The 25,437-nt window shown below is 40.5% G+C and overlaps 1 protein-coding gene across 3 annotated transcripts in view; it reads left to right on the top strand.

Moving 5' to 3' along the window:
- The window catches only part of eco (Establishment of cohesion), a 183,960-nt gene extending 167,343 nt beyond the window's left edge, over nucleotides 1-16,617 (top strand). For all 3 annotated transcript variants that reach the window (XM_068389803.1, XM_068389805.1, XM_068389804.1), the window contains exon 11: nucleotides 15,422-16,617. In XM_068389803.1, the coding sequence (XP_068245904.1) occupies nucleotides 15,422-15,946 (525 nt within the window). In that variant the 3' untranslated portion in view covers nucleotides 15,947-16,617. The remainder of the gene's footprint in view (nucleotides 1-15,421) is intronic.
- The last annotated feature ends 8,820 nt before the right edge of the window (nucleotides 16,618-25,437 follow it).

The raw sequence follows: 25,437 nt of genomic DNA, 5'->3' as shown, positions 1-25,437 counted from the left end.
TCACTACCGCCCCTCTGGTCTTCACAAAGATCATGATGAATGTGGCAAGCATGCTCCACTCAAGAGGCATCAGAGCCTCCTTGTAATTGGAGGGCCATATTCAGTTTATGGAAGTGGGAGAACTGAATCTCTTTCCTGACCCAACGTTTTTTGCCAAGAACGAGCTACCCACCAGGAGGTGGGGTCCCTAGAGAATCTGCCTTCTGAAGGAAGATGTCTCGCTTTGTCCAGTGGAGTGTCTAAAGGTCTATCTTCGTAGAACTTCAGACTTCAGGGGAGGACAGCTCTTTAAAGGGGAAACATCGGGCTCAAACTTATCCCTGAAACAACTAAGGGCGAAGATCACCTACTTCAGTCGCAGAGCGGATCCTAACAGACCCGCAGGTCGTGATCCATTGCTTCGTCATTGAATTTTTTCCAATTCATGGATTTCGAGCGTCTTCGCTCGTATACTGGATGGAAATCATCCAGATCAAGCACTACGCGAACAGTACACCCGCAGGTCGTGATCCTAGAAAAATTGCTTCGTCATTGAATTTTTTCCAATTCATGGATTTCGAGCGTCTTCGCTCGTATACTGGATGGAAATCATCCAGAGTGTTTTTTCAAGCACTACGCGAAGCAAGTGCAAGAAGAAAAAAGATACGTGGTGGCGGCAAGTAGTGTACTAAAACCTGTCGCTTAGTGCTGGGAGGAACAGTGAATTAATTGGGACTATATTCTATAGGGTGTACATGTTGGCCCCTTACAGTGCAACATGCTGAGTGAATTGTCACCAAAGTGACATTATGGACTGTTCCAGTGACTAAAGGTGAAGAAACATAAACTTAACACTAGTGCCGTGTGTTTTTACACAGTGTAAAAGACACTTTCTCAGAAATGTATTAGAAAATTATTGAATTTTCAATTGAGTGGCATGAACGATTGTTTCCTTTTAGATGAAACAAGTATTTCTGGTCTGGCCTGCATTTTTTGTTTATTATTATTATTCACTTGCATTTTTGTGTTATGAAATGTATGCTGGATTACTATTTATTGATTGCCAATAAATAATTGATTAATATTTGCATCTTATTTCACCCCAAACCTATATAAATAAAGTTATGTACGAGCATTACTTTTTTATTCCTTATTATTCTGTATAATAACATAGAACAACCGAGGTAACTTGTTCCTAAATGTATAAAAACCTTTTCTGCCCATGCATACCTTGTTTCGACATGTATATAAACTTGTCTGAGTCGGTATACCTTGGATGCTACGGTGGCTTATGTAAACCTTTGTTCGTTTTGAAAATACAAAGTTCGACTGGTTAGGTATACAGAGAGACCTGTATGCCCTTTGGTTGCTAGGTTGGTCATATGAAATATGCAAACTTCGAGACTTTTTCCTGAGTCAAGTATGACACTTCCCTGTAGGGGGCAGGAAGCACTAACATAGTTCATGATTAGAAGCAATGACGTATAACGGTAACCTCGTAGGTCTCTAAGGTCTAAAGTGACCAAGGAAATATTGTCTTGAGGTTAAGGCACAATTGGAAAATCCACAGATACATTAATGCTCAGGTAAACTTCCATCAGGACGACATGGCCCGAGCCCAAAAAACGGATTTTGAGCGAAGCGAAAAATCTATTTTTGGGTGAGATAGCCATGTTATCTTGATGGACCCGCCCTCCTTTTCTATAGAAAAGTCCTTGGCAGGATCCCTACCGAAACTACTGTATCTCTAACACCTGCTCAACGCTACAAGGAATAAAGATGGCGGCGATGATGGCGCCATCTAGGTACTCAACAGTAACGGAGGAAGAGAACTTAATAATGGCTCCTCTTATTTTTGCCACTTTTCCCCCTAGAAGCGTAAACTCTATGCTGGGTGCAGAGTGCTATGTGGCGTGTCAAGAATACGTCCCCTGATATTATGCGATATCCTTAAAGGAAACTTATAGGATATTCGCACCAGGAGTTAGAATTCTGGAGATCTTAAGTTAAATTCTCTGGGAATATCACTGTAGTCAAATATACCCTAGGAAGCTACTTAAAGGAACCTTCCATCAGGACGACATGGCTATCTCACCCAGAAATAGATTTTTCACTTCGCTCAGAATCCGTTTTTAGATCAAATTATCTGAAATTTTTATATGATGAAGGTAATATATATGTATTTTTATATAGAAATGATGTATTTTGGATCATTGGAAAAAAAAAATGACGGACATGGCGGACGGTCCCCTTAACCAATCATGGTTCAATTTAAAATGTGCCACACATAATGGAGAGTGAATGTTTATATTATTTCTGTACTTAGTCTTAATGGTTCATAGATGAGAAACCAGTCTCGCAGAGGTGTGTAGAAGTGAATGGAAGAAGAGTTTTCTGAGCAATATCACATAGCGCAGGATATTCTTCCTTCACTTTAATCCAAAGTGAACCAATTGATGATGATGTTTCGTAACTCATTTTCAATTCTTTGTTACAACCTGTCTCCAACAATTTGCTTTAGTAATCTTGAAATTGGATAAACCGATTTTAGATTCATCCGTTCCCTTTCCGTGAATGATCTACTGGAAAGTAAAACTGAAACCGGTTTGCTAGGTTCATCAAGTGTTCTCTGATGACCTATTCTAGCGATGTAATATTAGGGTCTTCGCCAGTATCAGCAATGATTGTCACTGATTGATGAAACATGGCATAACAATCTCAAGATGCTCGATTCTTCCATGCTTACAGCTTTTGTTTTTGTTTGTCGATCTTGTCTGCCATTATAAAACACGAAGCTATTGTTCCCTGCATGTAGGTGCTGAGAATATTTATGATAGAAAAGTTATCAACCAATACGCCAGCTTAGTTAACCAGTAAACATCTCCGAACAATAGTAACCAATTTGATTTTTATTCTGAAAAAAGTCAGCGAGCTCGTTTCTTAGCTCAAACCCTCTTGGCAGGACTTCTCCCTTTGATGACCAACATTCATTGACATGCAGTAGGAACTTCTTATGGTTATCGTAATATTCGTTTTACATAATGCAGTGAATAATCTCAAATTTAAAGCACTTACCTTTACTGTACATGGTACACAATTATTACAACCTCGTTAAGCACAATTCTTAGTCTTGTGGACATTTTTTATTGGTTACAAGACTTATCCGTTGAAAGAAGCATTGCATCGAATTGCAATCTTTGACAAGCTCATTAATTAGGGTAACAACTCTTGAATACTGTCCTGTCATTTTAGTAGTGCCATCAGAACATGTGCTTACACGAAAGTTAAAATCCAAGCCATATGTATATTTGTGAACGATATAGTAGCTCATGGTCTTGAATACTTCAGAACTCGTTGTTTTCTTGGTATCCTGAAGTAGAGAAAAAGTTCTTCTTTCAGATCGCCTTCTTATTCAAAGCCATATACATCATCAGAATTGCCTGATTAGCAACACTAGTAAATACAGTGTGTAATTTAATCTTGTGAGACAAGTGTCATTTGTGTCTTGGCCGCTGGCTCGCCTAGTATGTCTATGTAGACTGAATACAGTCTATCAATAGTATCTCATCAATTGTGTATGGCTTTTTAGCCTTAGCAACTCTTGAGTGCTACTTGTAAAAGGCCCATAAAGCACTAGTATTTAGGATTGACACTTCAAAGATTCTTTTTGGGCTCAGGCCATGTCGTCCTGATAGAAGGTTCCTTTAGTAGCTTCCTTAGGGTATATATGACTACAGTGGATATTCCCAGAGAATTAAACTAAAGGTTTCCAGAATTCTAACTTCTGACGCGAGTACCTTTAAGGTTTCCCCTTGGGATATCGTATAATAACAGGGGACGTATTCCTGGCACGCCACATATCTATCTGCATCCCACATAGCGTTTACGCTTCGAGGGGGAAGTTGGTGGCAAGATATGGGAGGAGCCATTACAAAGTTCTCCTTCTCCGTTACTGTTATTGGTACTCGGATGACGTCATAAGCGACGCCATCTTGGCTGACGTCATCACCGCCCGTGAACTCCATTCTTTTCGTAGTAGCGTCTTTGACCAGGTGTTTTTCCCAGTTGTTTCGCTATTTACTGTCAGCATGTTGCAATCTTCAGCCTCTTCTGCCTCTGGAAAGTCAAGTACCTTATTCTTATATTGTATAAATTAGCTCTGGCCGTAAAGTAACGCTTTTTTATCTTGAAATACGGTGTTTTGTGGCGTAGCTATTGCCTAACCGGAGGCGTCTCTGACGCTGTTGTATGCTTCGTATGCTTTATTTAGTTAGCCAGAACAACTGTCGCGGTTTCTTAACTAATTAAGGCTCAATTACTGCGAGCCGGCTGTTTGAAGGACAAGGGCTACACCAACTCGAAGGTGCCGTCCCTTAGCAAGAAACACCCGTCCTTTCTTGCTCCAAACACCATGGTCTTCCCCTTCGTGGAGAAGTCTCTTCTAGCTGTACTGAAGGTGGTGGAGGAAGGGAAACCCTGCCCTACATTGTAGGAATGTAGGCCCCTCTCCCTCGCCCTACCCCCGACGACAAAAACTGGAAGGACATCCAGTTAACTTTCTCTGTGGAAAAGTTGGAGGCCGACATCGCTGGACGACAGTTCAGTGAGAACCTCCCAAGCTCTCCGAGTATCTCCTTCGTCGGGAGCAGGACACGAAAGGGAGGCTGGCCGCCTCCCTTTCCCTCCAGGTGATTATGGAGACGATGGCTGTGGAACAGAGGACCCCAGGCTTCTACATGGTCTTAGCCAAGACCCACCTCGCTACTCTGATGAAAGACTTCTATAGCTTCGTCAGGGCACGGAGGGCCTGCAGAGAGTTCGTTGTGTTTGCGTCTGCCGCAGTGAAACACGAGCCAAGGAATCTGATTTCCTCCAACATTTGGGGGAAAGGTCTCTTCCTTAATAACTTGGGGAAAGAGATTGTTGACAAGGCCGCCACGGAGAACAGGAACCTTCTCCAAAAGTGGGGCATGTCAGCAAAGAGGAAATCTTCTCGGATGAGGGTCCCCAACCGAAGAAGAAGTCCAAGAAACCAAGACCATAGCCGCGTCAGGCTAAACACCAGCTTCCTGCAACAGCTGCTCCCCAGTTGGTGGCTCAGCCCCAACAAACCTTCCAACTGGTACCCCAGCCGGTGGTGACTCGGTCACCAGGCTTCACGCCCGCCTACGAGAGGTAGTCGACTACATTTCGTCCCAGAGGTAGAGGCACCGGCAGAGACTCCTCTAGACGTCCCTCCAGAGGGAGAGGAGGCAAGGGAGCAGGCGGCCGAGGAGGTGAACCCTCCGGTAACCAGAAGCAATGAGATGCTTCTGGTGGGAGGAAGACTCCGCCTCTTCCAGGATCGTTGGACCTTTGATCCCTGGGCTCACAGCATCATCAAGAACGGACTAGGCTGGAGCTGGGAAACACCACCACCAGTTTTCCACCGATTCTTTCAACACTCCACCCCCGTTCTGGAAGAATACGTCCAAGAACTCTTGAACAAAAAGGTGATCAAGAGGGTAAAGTCCATCAGGTTCCAAGGAAGACTATTCTGTGTTCCCAAGAAGGACTCCGACAAACTCAGAGTCATTCTGGACTTGTCCCCTCTCAACAAGTTCATCGTGAACGACAAGTTTAAAATGCTGACTCTTCAGCACATAAGAGCCCTACTGCCTCAAAAGGCATATACAGTCTCGATAGACATGGCGGACGCCTACTGGCACATTCCAATGAATCGCCAGACCTCCTCCTACCTAGGATTCAGGCTTCAAAGAAGACAGTACGCCTTCAGAGCCATGCCCTTCGGGCTAAACATAGCCCCAAGGATCTTCATGAAGCTCGCAGAGACAATCGTTCAACAAATACGCCTACAAGGCATCCAGGTGATGGCTTACCTGGACGATTGGCTGGTGTGGGCAGCATCAGAAGAAGAATGCCTGCAAGCTTCCACAAAGGTGATCCAATTCTTGGAACATTTGGGCTTCAAGATAAACACCAAAAAGTCTTGACTTTCCCCAGCTCAGAAGTTCCAATGGCTAGGCATCGATTGATACCTCCAGTCCCACCGTCTTTCCATTCCACTGAAGAAGAGAAAAGAAATAGCAAGATCTGTCAAGAGACTTCTCAAATCCAAAAGGATTTCAAGACGACAACAGGAATCTTTGCTCGGCTCCCTCCAGTTTGCTTCAGTGCCAGACCCAGTGCTAAGAGCACAGCTAAAAGATGCATTGGGAGTCTGGAGAAGATACGCATCAAATGCTCGAAGAGACCTCTGCCGACTCTGCTACAATCACTCCTCAAGCCATGGTCGGAGGCAAAGAATCTGAAAAGGTCGGTACCTCTTCAACTACCTCCACCCTCAGTCGTCATCCATACGGGCGCATCGCTAGAAGGATTAAGGGGGGGGGGGGGGGGGTCACTCCCATCAACGTCAAGTTCAAGGAACATGGTCTCCCCCCCCTATTCAAGACATTTCACATCAACATCTTGGAGGCCATGGCAGTCCTCACCCTGAAGAGGCTGTCCCCACGTCCCTCAGTCCACATCTGACTGACCCTGGACAGCGACGTAGTGGTCAGATGTCTCAATCGTCAGGGCTCAAGATCGCCCAAACTCGACCAAGTGTTGTTGCCCATCTTCCGCTTGGCGGAGAAGAAAAGATGGCACCTCTCAGCAGTTCACCTACAAGGATTCCGCAACGTGACGGCGGATGCTCTATCCAGGACAGCCCCGATAGAGTCAAAATGGTCCCTAGACGCAGACTCATTCTCCTTCATCTCCCTAGAAGTCCCAGAACTGCAGATCGACCTCTTCGCAACGCGCGACAACAAGAAACTTCCTTGCTACGTGGCCCCATATGAGGACCCCCGAGCGGAAGCGGTGGACGCCATGTCCCTGGATTGGAACAGATGGACCAAGATTTACCTGTTCCCTGCACCCAACCTTCTGCTAAAAGTCCTCACCAAGCTGAGATCCTTCCATGGAATAGCGGCCCTAGTGGCTCCCAAGTGGCCCCGGAGCAACTGGTTCTCATTGATCCTGGAGTTACAATCCAAGCTAATTCCCCTGCCGGACCCAGTTCTAACCCAACAAGTTCAGAAGTCGACTGTCTTCGCTGCATCACAGAAAACCCGAGACCTTCATCTCATGATTTTCTCTCCCTAGCCGTCAAGATGAGGTTTGGGATCTCGAAGGAAAGCTTAGACTTCTTAGAGGAATATAAAACAAAATCCACCAGAAGGCAATATGAGTCATCTTGGAAGAAATGGGTGGCCTTTGTCAAGGTTAGAAATCCTAAGGAAATATCAATGGATTTTTGTTTGTCCTTCATTCACCTTCATGGACAAGGCTTGGCAGCCAACACGATTTCCACTTGCAAATCGGCCCTGACAAGACCCTTACTATACGTCTTTCAAATAGACCTGTCTAGTGAAATCTTCAACAAGTTGCCGAAGGCATGTGCTAGACTCAGACCCGCGCCCCCTCCGAGACCTATCTCCTGGTCTCTTGACAAGGTGCTACATTTTGCCTCAGGTTTGGACAACGAAACTTGCCCTACGAAAGATTTGACTCGGAAAGTGATTTTCTTGTTTGCTCTAGCCTCGGGGGCTAGGGTTAGTGAAATTGTGGCATTATCAAGGAAAGAAGGCCAGATCCAGTTCGCAGAAACAGGCAAACTCACCCTCTTTCCTGACCCAACGTTTCTGGCCAAGAACAAGCTACCCACCAAGAGGTGGGGTCCCTGGAGAATCTGCCCTCTGAAGGAAGATGTCTCCCTGTGCCCAGTGAAGAGCCTAAAGGTCTATCTTCAAAGAACTTCGGACTTCGGTGGAGGACAGCCCTTTAAAGGGGAACATCGGGTTCTGACTTGTCACTTAAACAACTAAGGGAGAAGATCACCTACTTCATTCGCAGAGCGGATCCTGACAGTACACCCGCAGGTCACGATCCCAGGAAAGTCGCCTCTTCCCTGAATTTCTTCCAGTCGATGGACTTCGAGAGTCTTTGCTCATTCACGGGCTGGAAGTCATCGAGAGTGTTCTTTAAACACTACGCGAAGCAGGTGCAAGAAATTAAACACTTTTGGTAGCTGCAGGTAGTGTGTTAAAACCTGCTGCTTAGTGCTGCGATGAACAGTGAGTTATATGGAACTCTAACTCTAAGGGTGTTTGTGTTGACCCTAGTGCGCAACATAGTGAAAATAGTGTCACCGAGTGACACTACGGACTGTTCTAAATATACTAAGGTGAAGTCACATAGACTAAACACTTGTGCCACGTGTTTCAAACATGAAGTGTATACAAGACATTCTAGAAAGACATTATAATTCCTATGGAATTAACATGTGTGATGGCAAGTTTTCCTTTTCAGATACCACAGCTATTTCTATTAATGTCCCAAGTCTATGTAACTGATTTACATTCCATTACAATTTACATTTATTACTTTTATGTATGCTAATTCTTATTTATGCCCAAATAAACGAATTTTCTGTTTTCGTGCGTCTTATTTCGCCCTAACATTGTAATAAAATACTGTTTGAGAGTGTTAATATCCCTCTATTCTATATAAAATAACTGAACAATGAAATTCTATTATTCCACCACCTCAACAAACTCATCTAGACTGAGGTAATTTGTTCCAACACGTTATACTTACCTTACCTATTACCTTGCTCTGGGACCGGCAGGTACTTCTTGATGCTGGGTGAGTTTCATTTATCATGCAACTTCGAGACTTTCTATAAGTCCAATAGGACTCATCCCTGCTGGGGGGCAGGAAGCAGTAACATATAGTACATGCTTAAGGGAAGAAACTCGAGGGGGGAGTAATTTTTGCACTATGACATTGAAATTTGCACAGAATATGCATCTAATGTACACAATACTTCAGCCAAATTTAGTCTCCCTAAGTTGAATAGTTTTTTATTTTTGTTTTTTTCTTGTTTTTTTGTGGACTATTTCTCTTATTTTCAAAATCTATCTCTTCCCTTATGAACCCATTTTAGAAATTTAAAAACCAACGTAGTGCTTATAGTATATACAGTGCAAAAAAATGTGCATATTTTCAAATTTTCTTTTATTTTTTTGTTCCATCTCGTAAAAATAAGTAAAAAAAAAATTCAATTTGTTTTCCAATTAATTTTTGTTGGGGGGGGGATAGGAAAAATCTTGTCATATTTTCTATTTCTATAATTATCCAGAATTATAATACTTTTTTAATTTAAAAAATTGGTCCATATATATAATCCCCTCTTTTATAAAAAGATATCCCCTCTTTTAGACATGGTTATTTTTCTATTGTTGTTCATAGTATGCCAGTCTACTCGTTGCCAGGTTTAGTACCCTAACTGGCTCTTGGCTGATATGCATCTCCTCTGCTTGCATATACTTTCGTTTTCTTTTTCGGTGGAGCAATAGATATGCTCTTTCTTCTTTTTTCTTTTAGTGTGAGAGTTTTTAGACATTGCTTTGTTGCATCTTTCGTTACTGAGATTAATGAGCCAGCAATGTATCTTACATTGTGCTCAATTGCTGCAATATGGTAAGCAAAAGTGGCAGTATCTTTTCCATGATATCTTACTTTTTGGGCACTTGGCCCATACTTTACTGTTGAAAGCCTTGTTCATATTTTGAGTACGGCCCTTCCTGCATCTGCTCAAGATATCATTCGTTGCAACTCTCTCAAAACACTGGCAAAATAACTAGGTCACTGGATGATAGGGCTGTCAGGTAGATTCTCGGGTTAGCATATGCATGCACAAAACTGCAATTTTTACCTGCTAAAATACTCTAGATTTCTTTCATCTTTCGTCTGGCAACAGTACACACCTCGAGGCTAAAGGAGAGTGGTAAAACTAAAATTCGTGATCTTGACCCAAAAATCGAGTTTCTTCCCTTCACTGAAGTGACATATACCGGTAATGACACAGGTCTCTTGGGTCATTAGACCAAAGGAATATTGTCTAGAAGTCGAAGGCACTACTGAAGGGAAAAATCCATGATACATTAATTCTCTGGTACACTTCCATCAGGATGACATGGCCTGAGCCCAAAAAATGGATTTTGAGCGAAGCGAAAAATCTAATTTGGGTGAGATAGCCATGTCGTCCTGATGGACCCGCCCTTATTCTCTATTAGGCCTTTGCAGGGTCCCTCCCAATCTTACTGTATCATGGGGGCTGGCCTTGACGCTAAAAGGAATGAAGTTCGCGGGTGGTGATGACGTCAGCCAAGATGGCGTCGCTTATGCCTCATCCGAGTACCAATAACAGTAACGGAGGAGGAGAACTTTGTAACGGCTTCTCCCATATCTTGCCACCAACTTCCCCCTCGAAGCGTAAACGCTATGTTGGGTGCAGATAGCTATGTGGCGTGTCAAGAATACGCCCCCTGATATTATACGATATCCTAAAGGGAAACCTTAAGGGTACTCGCGCCAGAAGTTAGAATTCTGGAAACTTTTATTTTAATTCTCTGGGAATATCCACTGTAGTCATATATACCCTAAGGAAGCTACTAAAGGAACCTTCCATCAGGACGACAGCCCAAAAATAGATTTTTCACTTACCTCAAAATCCGTTTTATGGTGGCCTTTTAAATCCACGTTTTCTGTCAAAGAACTCTGGGCTTTGAATGTATTTCTTTATGTTTTCTATTGAAATATCTTGGGATTTGATGGCTTGATTCTCTACAAATAACCTACTGGCTTTTCACTATTCGTGGCTACAATACCCAATTCAAAGTATGTTGAATCTTATGTCCGATTGAACCAAGTGGAAATTCTTTTTGTCGATAATACTTCGGTGTCATATACATCTTTGCCATATGATTTAAAATGCATTCTGCAACTGGGTGTTTTGGCTAAATAAACATGGCCATAGGGCCTCGTTTCGACGTGTAAATCGTGAATAAAAAGTCGCAAATATTAATTTGTTTCGTTTGTTTTATTTTTAGTTAAGAAAATTAGTTTTTCTTTTAATAGAAAATATTTTCTGTGTGTAAAAATCGTAATTGAATTTTTCTTAACCACTTTATATTTAAAAGAAAATTATTCTAGTATAATATTTGGAATCTGTTATTAAAGGGCTATGATCACAATGTAAACACTTTTCAGCCACTTTGTTCCCATTTCCTTTTTTAGAATTTATTACTATACTGTATTACAAACAGGATAAACCTGGATGAGTTGAAAATTTTTGTACTTACATTCTTTGGTCAGTGGGTTATGACACATGCACTGTAATGAATTCTTGTAAATCACGAGTGAATATTATTTATTTTTATGACAGAATCGCTGTGTAGTTTTCAATTCCCCATAGTTGCAGGTTCCAAGTTAGTAGGTAGGCTAACAATTATCCGGATATTGTACTGGAACAACAGTTATGGTGTTCAAGCACTTACCCACGCTAGTCCATTTGGGTTTCCAATGGAGATAAAGATGCTGAACATAAATCTACTTTATTCATACAAGTACAGGGCACTTAACAAATACTGATGGGAACAGTAGCATGTTGAAAATACACTATAATTAGTTGAAACAGTCGACCACTGCAAATAAGGTTGAACAATTTATAAAAGAGATACTCTTGGAGTTACTTCCGTGAGCTCGTAACGCCAACTGACATCCTAACTTGTGGCTCGAACTTCTATTGTATTTTTGTTTAAGTTTTACAAGTGGTTAATTTAAAAAAGCACACATTCAGAATCACTTCTATGAGATTAAATTGAAAAAAAGAAACAATTACAAAATAAATTTCTTTTCCTCTTAAGGGGACCGTCCGCCATGTCCGCCATTTTTTTTTCTAATGATCCAAATTACACAATTTCTATATATGTTTTAGACATATAATACCTTCATCATATAAAAATTTTAAGTCATTTGATCAAAAACTTTTGTATTTATTAGCAAAAATCATGATTTAAAGCAAAAATTTAGGTACATTTTTCCCGACTACTATAATACCAATTGTATTGAAACTTATACCATAAAAACTACTTTTTCAACCGAACAATTCTGTCAGACAGAATTTTGAATTTCCTTTGTTTTTTTTTAATGAATTTTTATTTTTTTTTCCTCGTCTGGACGGAAAATAATCGTGAAAAAAAATGTAAAAAGAAAATCAAAATTTTGTCTGACAGAATTTTGGGATTTTTATTCTTCTTTTCAATATCTTTCTCTCTAATATCGAACAACAAATAAGTGAGAAAAATGTACCTAAGTGTGAATAAGTATGTTTTTGAGTTATGAGATCCCAATGATATCTTTTTCTTTGATATCGAACAACAAATAAGTGAGAAAAATGTACTTAAGTGGGAATAAGTATGTTTTTGAGTTATGAGATCCCAAAGATTTGCAGCAAACTTTCGCTTCTTTTCTAAGAGAAATCAAGATAATATTAATATAATAACTTATTGTTTATTCCTACATAAATGCACCCTAAACGAGGTATTTGAACCCTCAGTTTACTATTCCTATGTTATGAGTTGCCAGCGATCTCTAATTGTTGCCAGTGTTTTAGTTAGCAGCTTTCAGCTTTGTACTCTCATTCATGCTTCCCTCTTTCTTGGTTCTTTTTTCTTGTTCTCCACTTACTTTTTGTTCTTTCTATCACCTTATGTAACATTGGCATTGCTATAAAGTTCCAGAGGACGTTGTGAAAGCACAATCAACATACGAACGTCAAGTAAATAAACACATGCATTATAATTTCTATATGTCTTTGGAAACTTTGCTGATGTTCTCGTAGCTGGTAGTTTTCATTCACCTACCCTCTACCAATGCCTTTCATTTCTGCCAGAAGTACGAGATTTCGAAACATGAGAGAGGGAGAGAGAGAGAGAGCGAGCATTTGGCTGATATAGATGGCAGTTCAAATTAAGAGAGAGAGAGAGAGAGAGAGAGAGAGTGTTGAACATTGTTATTATAGTATTTGTATAAATGTCAGTTTTAAATAATTCGATAGAGAGAGAGAGAGAGAATTATAGTGTTTGTATAAATGGCAGTGGTAAATAATTCGTGAGAGAGAGAGAGAGAGAACTACGCATCTGTCAAACACAGTCATACGGACGACGCCATAAGGATGACGTCATCATTTAAAGATCGCTATATCTTCATTGTTTGGAAAAATGATTGACTATTTGTTCTTTCTATACAGTAACCATAGGTAACATTGGCCTTGCTACAAAGTTCCTGAGGACGTTGTGGAAACACAATGTACATAAGAACTTCAAGTAAACAAACGCATGCATTATAACATCTATACATCTTTGGATACTTTGGCTTCTGTTATTGTAGGAGTAAGTTTCGTTCAACTACACTCTACCAATGCCTTCCATTTCTGCCAGACGTACGATAGCTTGAAACATAAGTGAAAAATTGCTATAGATATGCAAAATTAACACACACAGACGATTTTGTCAAGCTCAGTCATGCAGACGACACAGTAAGGATGACGTCATCATTTAAAAACCGCTATATCTTCGTTATTTGTAAAAATAATTGTCTGAAACTTCTGGGGAGCATGTACGACATGTTTACGCATACATAGAAGCAATAAAACGATTTTTGATATCTGAAAATTGTTATGTCAATACCCCATGGCGGACGGTCCCCTTAACATTTTCATAATTTTATTTGTAATTTTAACTGAAACTGTGAATTCTCTACATGCCCCCACCAACTTATACAAATTTACAATATTTGGGAAAGCTGACAGGAAATAGATGATAACATTCAATGTGTGCATAAAATTGAGCATTATACAAATTTCAATAAATAAAGAAATTTTCAATGACATTCAGGAAGCTAACAGTAAATAAATGGTAATATTCAATGTCTACACAACAAAAATTGAGCATTAAATGAATCTCGATAAACAATCAGACATTGTTTTTCTTTCCTGAAATTTAATTTATTTGATAATCATAATTATTCAATATGAGATCCCACCTTCTCAATTTATCTTTCCAATTGGAATGTTTATTGATATAAGAGAGGGGTTGGGGTCAATTTCTAATGGAAAATGTTGACCTAACAAATAAAAACTGAATTTTTCAATTGGCCCAAATGAAACAAAATGCTTCTTTTTCCAGGGTGCTATATCTCATCTGAGTATCATTCAATTTCTTTGAAATACACTGAATAGGTAGAACAGGGCCATCAGGGTCGAGTGTTTTACCTAATATGGCTCCTATCACATACGAAGATGCATCAGTTTGAACAATGTATGGCAACGATGGGTTAAGGTGATACAATTTTATATCGCGACTTAAAGGCTAATTTCAGGTCATCAAAGCAATTCATTAAATACTAGTTTCGAACTTATTTATTAGGAGAATTATTCTTGACAGGTTATATCAACAAAATTGCACAAATAGTTTCTATAATCATTACATAAACCAAGGAAAGATTGAAGTCTTCTTTTACTTGGGTAAAGGAAAATCTGGTATGGCTTGAATTTTCTCAGACTGGGGAGAAATTTAGTTTTCACTCAGGGTTTGACCCAAAAAGTCAATTTCTTCAGTACAAAAATAAGACTTCTTTAGATTTACATTAAGATTAAGCAGACCTCAACGTGTTAAACACATATCCTAGACACAAAGGGTGCTCAGGAAGAGTTTCTGTAGCAATGAGAATGTCAACCTATTTTTACTTTTACTTCATAGCATAACTGCAGCTGAGTCCCCCCCCCCTTACTTATCTAGCACACTGGAACTGAAACCTGTAATTTGAAAGTAGTAATTGGTAGGAACAGCAATGAGATATAACAAGTACTGGATCAATTGCACAGTACTCTGAAAACATTTCAGGATTCTAAGCTTTACCTTGCATGATGGAAATTTCACGTTAGAGCTCATGTTTTGCGAGCGAGTACACTTTGCCTGTGTAGGCATTTTGATATGGTCCTAAGCTAGTCTCTTTGTCATAAACTCCTATATGTTGGATACTGAAAGCACTCCTACAGCAACAGGAGGCTTTTCCCCTAATAGCCATGCATGCTGAATGTCCTCAAGCACCCTGTGCTATGACTCATGAAACCAGCACTCATGTTATTGACTAAAATGGACATTCTTATCCATAATTAGTCAATTTTATGGGCAGGACTGTACCATTATATATATACACAGTACAGTGTAATAATGTCATTACATTAGCTACTAGAATTGCCTTCCAGCCAAAATATTTGTCTACACAAAACTATGTTAAGTCCTTTATGAAGAGAAATTGCCTGCACATAATATTTTCAAGAAAAGACAACCTTTTCAAATCAAACATAATATCCTTTTTTATATGTACATGTTGTATTTTAGGCTAAAATTTGTAGTTAGGTTCTATAGTGTAAGTAAAAGCCAAGAGGAAATTTTTATGGGCGTTAATTTTGTTTTGATTACTGTATCTACATCATTAAAGTACTTAATTTAGATTAATTTTTTTCTTCATTTGACTTTTCTTGCAGGGCTGGAAGAATGAAAATTTGGTGCGAGAGCTTGACGAATTAGGTGGAAGAGTTGTGATGGTTACATCAAAGGATCCCCCTCACTTTTGGAAAAAAGTGGAAGAAGTTTTAACTGTTGTGGACACTGAATTGGGCTTTATTGAGGGAACTAACATCGTCAGGGAAAGTTCTCGAGTGTTCATGTATATTTTGGATCGAAAAGTTGTTGGGTTCCTTGTAGGAGAAAGAATAGAGAAGGCAAATCGTGTGATTCCATCCAAGGTAACACCAGTGTCTACCAATCGTCTTTTGTGTTGTTCTCAAAAGCAATATACTGTATGGGCAGGTGTTAGTCGCCTCTGGGTACTTGATGGTCACAGAGGAAAAGGCATTGGAGGTAAACTGTGTGAAGCTATGCTTTGCAATATGTTCTCTCATCACATTCTTAATAGAGATGAAATTGCATTTTCTGACCCAACAGAAAGTGGAACAAAGTTTGCAGAAAAATTTACTGGCAAAAGAGACTTTTTAGTGTATCGCCGGTGAATTATAGGAATGCATTAAAGAATTTTAATTGTTCCCCTAAAGAGGATTCAGGCTTTTTTTTTTTAAGGAATATTAAAAGTTGTTTTTATTTCCCTGAGGAGTGCTTGAATTATTTTCTTGTTATTGAATCAGGCTGTACTAGCCTTTAACTTAAACCAAGATTATTTTTGGAGCCTTTTTATGTTTTACTGTATATCTGTGATGATGCATGTTATTTTTTAATGCCTCTGTTTTGATGAACAAATCCATTAATTCTAATCTGCTACCATTGCCATAAGTACTGTTTGATGATATAAAGGAAAATATATTGCTTTTTTGGTTAACAACAGGAATGCATGATGATGATGCACAGCTGTATAATAGTTTTTTTAATATAGGAAATTTGTTTTTAGTGCAGGAGGCTTTTATTACATTTAGTGTGTAGTGTATTACTTCCAGTACCAAGATTTATTCCATTCATAATTAACAGGATTTAGACATCAAGTTTTTTTTTTTATCCTTTTTTTATTTTTAGTTCAATAGATTTTTTATAAAGATTTTGCATAATTTACTACATATGGTTTTTAAAAAGGCAACACTTATAATTTAGCCATCAATTCAGATTTATATTTTTATAGGTCTATTATATGTTGTATATAAGAAGCTTTTTGTCAATAAATTTTATTCTAGAATAGTTGTTTCATTTTGCACTTGATTAGATGGCTCTGAAACATGAGTTCTAAGCAAAGACCAAGTTACATTGTTTTGTGATTTATTGCAGTTCTAATTAAGTCCACATTCTTATAACTCAATATCATGTTATTTTATAAATGTATTTTTGGCCAGCATCTAAGAAAACACAAAGTTTATTTAGTTCACCCAGGCACAGTACTGTCCGAGATCACATTCCTAAGCCATTTCTAAGCGCTGGGTTTAATTGATAACACATACTGAAGAGAACAGGAAATTAGTGGAGAGAGGCAAGGTTGAAAAAGATACGAGGTTTTTCAAGAGTCTTATTTGCTAAACGGATGTCATTTTCTGCTGTGGCCTTTTTTGTTGAATAGTCGACCCAACACAAGAACTGGGTCACTTGCCCCAAATTTGTAATTCATTTCTTGCAACAGTATACTTCATTGGTTTTTATCCTTTACATCCGAACCCAGTGCTAAGGAAGGGATGCCCCCTGTTTTAGACCCAAGTCTGCAACGACTTCCTCTAACTCCGGTTAAGGAGGTCCACAGGCTAACTTCTTAACAGAAAAGGAGGAGAGCAGTTTATACTCCTGATGTGGATCTCGTTCAACCCTGCTCAAGCAGAGGTCTTGCGTTGCCCAGGGAGATTCCTATTAAATCATTTGCTCTTGAAGAACCGCAAGCTATTCGGAAGACTTCAATCTTGGATAAGCATTTTCCTCCTCGGAAAGAGTCAAGGACTCGAAAATAATTCCCAAAAATGCTAAGATGAGGGAATCACACAGACAGGAGTTGGATAAGGGATCCCCTGAGGTGGGTCCTTCTTGCAATTCTGTTGATGACTTTGACCTACCCCAGGCTACTATGGAAGAATGCTTGTAGGTAGATGATGTGAACACGGACGAGGAATTCCTTCCAAGGACAATGAGTCCCAGCTTCTGTTCAGAAGAGGAGTGAAGAGACTGAACATGCTTTTTGGTAGGACCTTGCTTGTATAAGATCCTTCAACAAGCTGTGGGATCGTGGTATTGCCTTCCAAGAGGGCAAAAAAATGGTCCTAGACCAGATCTTTGGAACTCAGAGGCTCCATATGACTAGTGGTGTTCCCTTGGTCGAAGGGCCTGACAGCTGCTAAAGGAAAGGCTCTATCTCAAATAGCAGGAACTTCTTGTTCTCTGAGAGCAGGCTCCTCCTCTTGGTCTCTTCCACTTCCTTTTATACTCCAAAGAAAGTATTCTGAGATCGAGAACGAGCCTTACTCAACCTTGATTCTCGACCCCTCAGTCAAACAGCTGACTATGGGTATTCCAACTCGCTCTTCATTGAGAGCTTCTCTCTCGGCATCTGAGCTCCTGAACATAGAGGTGCGAAGTATGCCACTCAGGCCGCTTCTTGGCTCGACCTATGGTTTGGGGCATTAGTCTGGATCGTGTGCTCCTATGATCTATCTAAGGAGTCCACGAGAAAGTCCTTGGAATAATTCCTGCTATCAGGTACCTGTACATTGGAGTTCCTGTTGCACCACGCAGTTAACGTGTAGGTGAATGCCATTCTCAAACGTTGAGGTACCGTAATAGGTCGGTTCTGTGCAGGTGCTGAAATGCTCAAAGGTTCCTCTCTTTGTTCCTGAGGAGGTAGAGAGGGCAGCTGATAAGTGGAGGAAATCTTCCAATGATTTTCTCCTTCACAGGGCCATGACATCCCGGACCTACGGTAGGGCTCCTGAATCTACTAGGAATTGGCAAAACCCCTCTTAACCAATCGACTTATAGGTCCTTAGTATCTCTTATTGTGTCTAAACATCCCTTTAAAGCCAAAGATCAGAAAGGGTTCAAATTCTTCAGATGGAAGAAATCAGGTAGAGGTAGTGGCCACAGCAACCTCTTCTGCTAGGGAGGGCAATCCCCCAACCGACCATCAGTGGGAGAATGCCTGCAGCATCACAGGACTCATTGCTTTGATCGGCTTAAGTTAGTGCGTCCCGTTCACTCATTCTCTCCCTCCCCTGACTGAATCCAATTCTGTTAAGTTCCTGTACGAAGGGGTTCGTAAAGGAGCTGGCCCTTAGGGCAGAAAGGCGCTCTCCAAGAGGTCCTTGACGGGTCTCCAGGCTTCTACAGTCGACTCCGGCCTATGGTCCAAGTCCAAAAGGTACCAGCACATAAATCTCTTGGAGATGAGAGCAGCCTTTCTAGCTCTATAGTAGTTCCATCAGTTGCTAGCAGGTCTCTCTGGTGTTAATGAGCAACAACACCACAGTAATGGCTTACATAAATAAACAGAGGTATCTTTTGGCTGCCCTTATGCCAACTTGCAGTAAAGTTTCTATGATGGTCAGAAGATCATTCGGTGTCCCTATCGGCTTGTTTCATTCAGGGCAAAAGGAATGTGCTCGCGGACAACCTGAGCAGAGTGACTCGGATATTAGGCTCCGAATGGTCTTTGAATCCTCTGATAGCCAACAGTCCTAACTTGTGGGGTTTTCTGACTGTGGACCTGTTCGCAACGTCCCTGAACTAAAGGCTCCAATTTTACTGCCACCAGTCCTGGACCGTCAGGCTGTAAGGTAAGATGCATTCCAACAATGGTGGGACAACATCGATGTATATGCCTTTCCCCTGTTCTGTCTGATGAGGAGATTGCTCAACAGAATCGGAGCATCCAACAACCTAATGAAGACCCTCAGAGCTCAGCTTTGGCATCAGGCAATGTGGTTCTTGTACCCTCTGTATCTCCTAGTAGATCTCCTGAGAGAGCTACCCCCCACGACCCGAACTACTCGACCACATACGAACATCTTTCACAGGACGGTTCCATCTCTGCGGCTTTACACCTGGAGACTCACCAGCATCTTTCTTTACTAACTTACTTGCTAACTTTGATGGCTGCATTTCTATTCCCATACAGCAGGGGAACCTCACTTTCTACAGGACCTCCAATGTCGTAATATCTAGTTCGTCCAGAGTATTCAACATTTCACATCGCGTATTGCTCACTCACTGTTGAATAGTCACTGTCTTACATCTCATGGAATAAGAAAGTCTTCAGTTTCCTCTTGGGAGCCTATTGTATAGTCTCGGGGCCAGATATTTAAATGCTCTGGAGCCTACAGTAGACATATATCTAGGTTCCAATAGTTTGAAACCATCTGTAACTATTCTCGTGTCGACACGATTTGTTGGCTGTGCAATATGTAGCATTCTCTTCAGTATTTTGGACGACCGGTTCTGATAACTTGGTGGGTTATTGTATATATTTTAAATTCAATTCTTGCTTTAATCGGCGGCCAGTGTTAATCAATTAGTATAGGGGGAATCCTTTCTCGACGTGGGACACCTTTTATCAGTCTTGCTCCTCTGTTTATTATGTTTTGTCATTTCTTAAGTTGTACATACATACATATACCAAGGCACTTCCCCCAACTTTGGAAGGGTAGCCGACATCAAACAAATGAAACAAAAAAGGGGACCTCTCCTCTCTACGTTCCTCCCAGCCTGACAAGGGACTCAACCGAGTTCGGCTGGTACTGCTAGGGTGCCACAGCCCACCCTCCCCCGTTATCCACCACAGATGAAGCTCCATAACGCTGAATCCCCTACTGCTGCTACCTCCGCGGTCATCCAAGGCACTAGAGGAAGCAGCAGGGCCTACCGGAACTGCGTCACAATCGCTCGCCATTCATTCCTATTTCTAGCACGCTCTCTAGCCTCTCACATTTATCCTCCTATCACCCAGAGCTTCCTTCACTCCATCCATCCACCCAAACCTTGGCCTTCCTCTTGTACTTCTCCCATCAACTCTTGCATTCATCACCTTCTTTAGGAGACAGCCATTTTCCATACTCTCAACATGGCCAAACCACCTCAACACATTCATATCCACTCTAGCTGCTAACTCATTTCTTACCCTCGCTACTTCGTTCCTAACCCTATCTACTCGAGATACACCAGCCATACGCCTTAGACACTTCATGTCAAACACATTCAATTTCTGTCTCTGTCACTTTCATTCCCCACAACTCCGATCCATACATCACAGTTGGTACAATCACTTTCTCATACAGAACTCTCTTTACATTCATGCCCAACCCTCTATTTTTTACTAGTCCCTTAACTGCCCCCAACACTTTGCATTTGCTTCCACTACCATTTGCTGCAACGACAGACCCCAAGTACTTAAACTGATCCACCTCCTCAAGTAACTCTCCATTCAACATGACATTCAACCTTGCACCACCTTCCCCTCACGTACATCTCATAACCTTACTCTTACACACATTAACTCTCAACTTCCTTCTTTCACACACCCTTCCAAATTCTTTCACTAATCGGCCAAGCTTCTCTTCTGTGTCTGCATCCAGTACAGTATTTTCCACAAACAGCAACTGATTTACCTCCCATTCCTGGTCATTCTCATCCACCAGTTTCAATCTTCGTCCAAGAACTCGAGCATTCACCTCTCTCACCACTCCATCAACATACAAGTTAAACAGCCACAGCGACATCACACATCCCTGTCTCAGTCCCACTCACCGGAAACCAATCACTCGCTTCATTTCCTATCGTAACACATGCTTTACTACCTTTGTAGAAACTTTTCACTGCTCGCAACAACCTTCCACCAACTCCATATAACCTCATCACATTCCACATTGCTTCCCTATCAACTCTATTATACTCTTTCTCCAGATCCATAAACGCAACATACACCTCCTTACCTTTTGCTAGATATTTCTCTCATATCTGCCTAACAGTAAAGATCTGATTCATACAACCCTTACCTCTTCTAAAACCACCCTGTACTTCTAAAATTTCATTCTCTGTTATATCCTTAATCCTATTAATCATTACTCTACCATACACTTTTCCAACTACACTCAATAAACTAATACCCCTTGAATTACAACACTCATGCGCATCTCCCTTACCCTTATATAGTGGTACAATAAACGCACAAACCCAATCTACTGGTACCATTGTCAACACAAAACACACATTAAACAATCTCACCAACCATTCAAGTACAGTCACACCCCCTTCCTTCAACATCTCAGCTCTCACACCATCCATACCAGATGCTTTTCGCACTCTCGTTTCATCTAGTGCTCTCCTCACTTCCTCTCTTTTAATCTCTCTCTCATTCTCATCTCCCATCACCGGCATCTCAACACCTGGAACAGCAATTATATCTGCCTCCCTATTATCCTCAACATTCAATAAACTTTCAAAATATTCCGCCTACCTTTTCCTTGCCTCCTCTCCTTTTAACAACCTTCCATTTCCATCTTTCACTGTCTCTTCAATTCTTGAACCAGCCTTCCTTACTCTCTTCACTTCTTTCCAAAACTTCTTCTTATTCTCTTCATATGAATGACCCAATCCCTGACCCCACCTCAGGTCAGCTGCCCTCTTTGCCTCACTTACCTTGCACTTTACTTCCACATTTTTCTCTCTGGATCTTTTAAACTGTACTTCTCTACACTATTACTCTGCAACCGTTCTTCAAAAGCCTTCTTTTTCTCTTCCACTTTTACCTTCACTCCTTCATTCCACCATTCACTGCCCTTCCTCATGCTGCCTCCAACAAACTTCTTGCCACACACATCACTTGCAATCCCAACAAAATTTTCCTTTACTAACTTCCACTCCTCCTCTAAATTACCAGTTTCTCTTACTTTTACTTCGTCATATGCCATTTTCAACCTTTATTGATACTTACTTTATACCCCCGGTTTTATTAGCTCTTCAACCCTCACTAGCTCCCTTTTACATCTACCTACTCTATTCCCCCACTCCTTTGCTACAACTAATTTTCCTTCCACCAAAAAATTATCAGACATACCGTTAGCCATACCCCTAAATACGTGCATGTCTTTCAATCTTCCAAACATTCTTTTAGTTATCAACACATAATCCATTAACGCCCTTTCTACCACTTCTATTTGCTACTTACCAATGTATACTTGTTTTTATCTTTTAGAAAATGCTAGAACTTATCACCATCTCTTGCTCAACACACACATCTACCAGTCTCTCACCACTCATTTTCACCTGATACAGCATACTTTCCAATGACACCTTCTACCAGTCTCTCACCACTCATTTTCACCTGATACACCATACTTCCCAATGACATCTTCTACCTCTCCAGCACCCACTCCAGCATTTGTCACTCATGACAACTACATAATTCCTTCTACATACCTAGTTAATTCATTCCAGAACTCATTCCGCTCTTCTTCACTTTTCTCACAACCTGGCCCATACGCACTGACAAAAGCCCAACATTCCTTACCCAACCTAACCCTTTCCCATATTAACATAGATGATATCTACTTCCATTCCACTACTTTACCTTTCATCCATTCACTCAGCAATAAAGCCACACCTCTTGCTCTTCACCTTTCAATCCCAGACACACTACCAGACATTTCACCAAACATCACTTCACCTTTCCCTTTTATCTTTGTCTCACACAAAGCCAAGATATCCATCTTTCTATTCCTAAACATACTTCTAATCTCACATCTTTTTTTCTCTATCGTACTGCATCCACGCACATTCAAACACCCCAAAACTAGAGTGCGGGGAGCAGTCACTCTCCGCCCAGCTCCACCTCTTTGATGTCTCACAGGATTATAATACAGGAGAGGGGGTTCCCAGCCCCCTCGTCCCGTCCCTTTTAGTCGCCTCTTACGACACGCAGGGATACGTTGGCGCTATTCTAATTGTTTTTATGCCCCCGCGGCCATAGGGGCCATAAGTTGTACTTTTGGTAAATTGTAATAGATGGAGTTGCAGTAGTCAATCCTGGTAATAACACAGTTTAACACAAGTTTCTTTATAGAATTTTCATCCAGGTACTGTTTTTATAAAAGCAGTATTTCTTAGATGGTAACCAGCTGTTTTTACTTCATTATTTATTTGGGGATTGAGAGACAAGTTACAGTCAAGAAATACACCTAGATCACAAACTTTACTAGATATCGGCACTGAGCCATTATTTATGTTCATTTGAATATCACCCAAGCTTCTTACGCTGTTTCTCTTACCCACCACCATGAACTCAGTTTTGTTCTCATTTAATTTTAGTTGTTTAATTGTCATCTATTCTCTAACACTATCAATATGTCTAGTTTAGAGTTTCAGTAGTGTCATCTATATCATTTATGGAAAAGTAAAATTGTGTGTCATCTGCAAATAGTTTGAACTTCACACCATGCCTTTGTAGTATTTTCGATGGACCGTATGGATGCAGAATAAGATTGGGCCAAGTACACTCCCCTGGGGTACCCCTCTGTTTAAAGGTTCATTTGATGAATAAGAGTTTCCAATTTGCTCTCAGTAATTTCTACCAACCAGGTAGTCTTAGGTATTCGAAAGCTTGATCTTCAATGCTGATGCACCATAGATCATTTAGTAGCAGTTCATGCACAACTGTATCAAAACCCGCAATGAGATCAAGTAATATTAAAATACCACATTTATTTTCATCCATCATTTCCAGCATATCATTTACAACAGAGCAGATGGCTGTTTCTGTAGAGTATAGTTTTCAATATTAAACTTACCCGATAATCATGTAGCTGTCAACTCCGTTGCCCGACAGAATTCTATGGAGGGATACGCCAGCTATCACAATACTAGAAGGGGGTGTATTTACCAGCGCCACCTGTGGCCAGGTACTCAAGTACTTCTTGTTGACACCTCCTCAATTATTCCTCTGTCGTGCTTCCGGCAAGATGTTCTGGGATACGCTTATGTTCTTGGAGTATTTTCACGACTTTGGTGAAGTATTTCTCTTTGATTTCGGCTGTCGCTTTACTGGAAACTTCTATATTAGCTTAGTTAGCTTTTGGAATTAATTTGATTAATTATGGTGACGAGAGAGTATGAACTCTCGTTCACCTTTCAATGGCCGACCCTTCCCTTAGACGGAAGTGTTGGTGTCTAAGAGAGTATAGACTCTCTTTCTTAATTTTGCTTAACAAAAGTTATAGATTTATTTATATCTCTCCGCCTCTTATAGGCCTCTTCGATTAACTTCCTTTTATTATAAACTCATTAAAATTAATTTTTATATTTGTTTATATTCGACCTTCCTAATAGTAGGCGGTCTTTTACCGAAGTTAATAAACTTTGAGCCTGTCATTTCGGTTTTACCTGTTAACATATTATGCTATTTCCGCCACAGAGTTTGAAAGATTTTCTTTGACAGTCTCGTACTGTTTTCAAAGTTGAACTAACGTTTTGTTTTGTCTCTGCAGTTGTTGACGTTCAGAACGTTCAACTTGCACTCTATCGTTACGATAGAGAAAGAATGTTCACGGTTTCACGTTGCAGTAAGAGTAACCGTGTCTAGCGTTTTGTTCATTCTTTCTTAACTTAATGGTTTTGATCCTAATAAAGGAACTTTTCAGTTTTTTCCTTTAACAATAATATGTTTTAACGATATATATGATTGGGCTCTTCTCTCAGGTTCTAAGTCAAGAGAGAGAGAGAGAGAGATAGAGACGGAGGGAGAAAGAGGATAAACGTTTCATTCAAGCCTGCCAGGCGTACGAGTAACGTCGTTATCGTTTTTACTCTTCTCCCTAGTCTCTTTAGGGGAAGAAACTAAACGTTTCTAGAGTGATCTAGTGTTTAGTCTCTTTCCAACCACTGAATTATCTTTCATTAGATTTTTCTGTTACATTGTAATTCTGTTTTCGCAATTACTAACTTTGAGAAAGGATAGAATTGCGTATTTCAGGTACAAACCACTTAAAGTTTCGAGTTCAGTGAAATAAGTGCAAACAGAAATCAAAGTGATTAGTGC

This window comes from Palaemon carinicauda, chromosome 16, assembly GCF_036898095.1.
Source record: "Palaemon carinicauda isolate YSFRI2023 chromosome 16, ASM3689809v2, whole genome shotgun sequence".
In the NCBI taxonomy this organism is placed as follows: domain Eukaryota; kingdom Metazoa; phylum Arthropoda; class Malacostraca; order Decapoda; family Palaemonidae; genus Palaemon; species Palaemon carinicauda.
The sequence above is the reverse complement of the archived record's forward strand: the minus strand, read 5'-3'. Positions and strand labels throughout refer to the sequence as shown.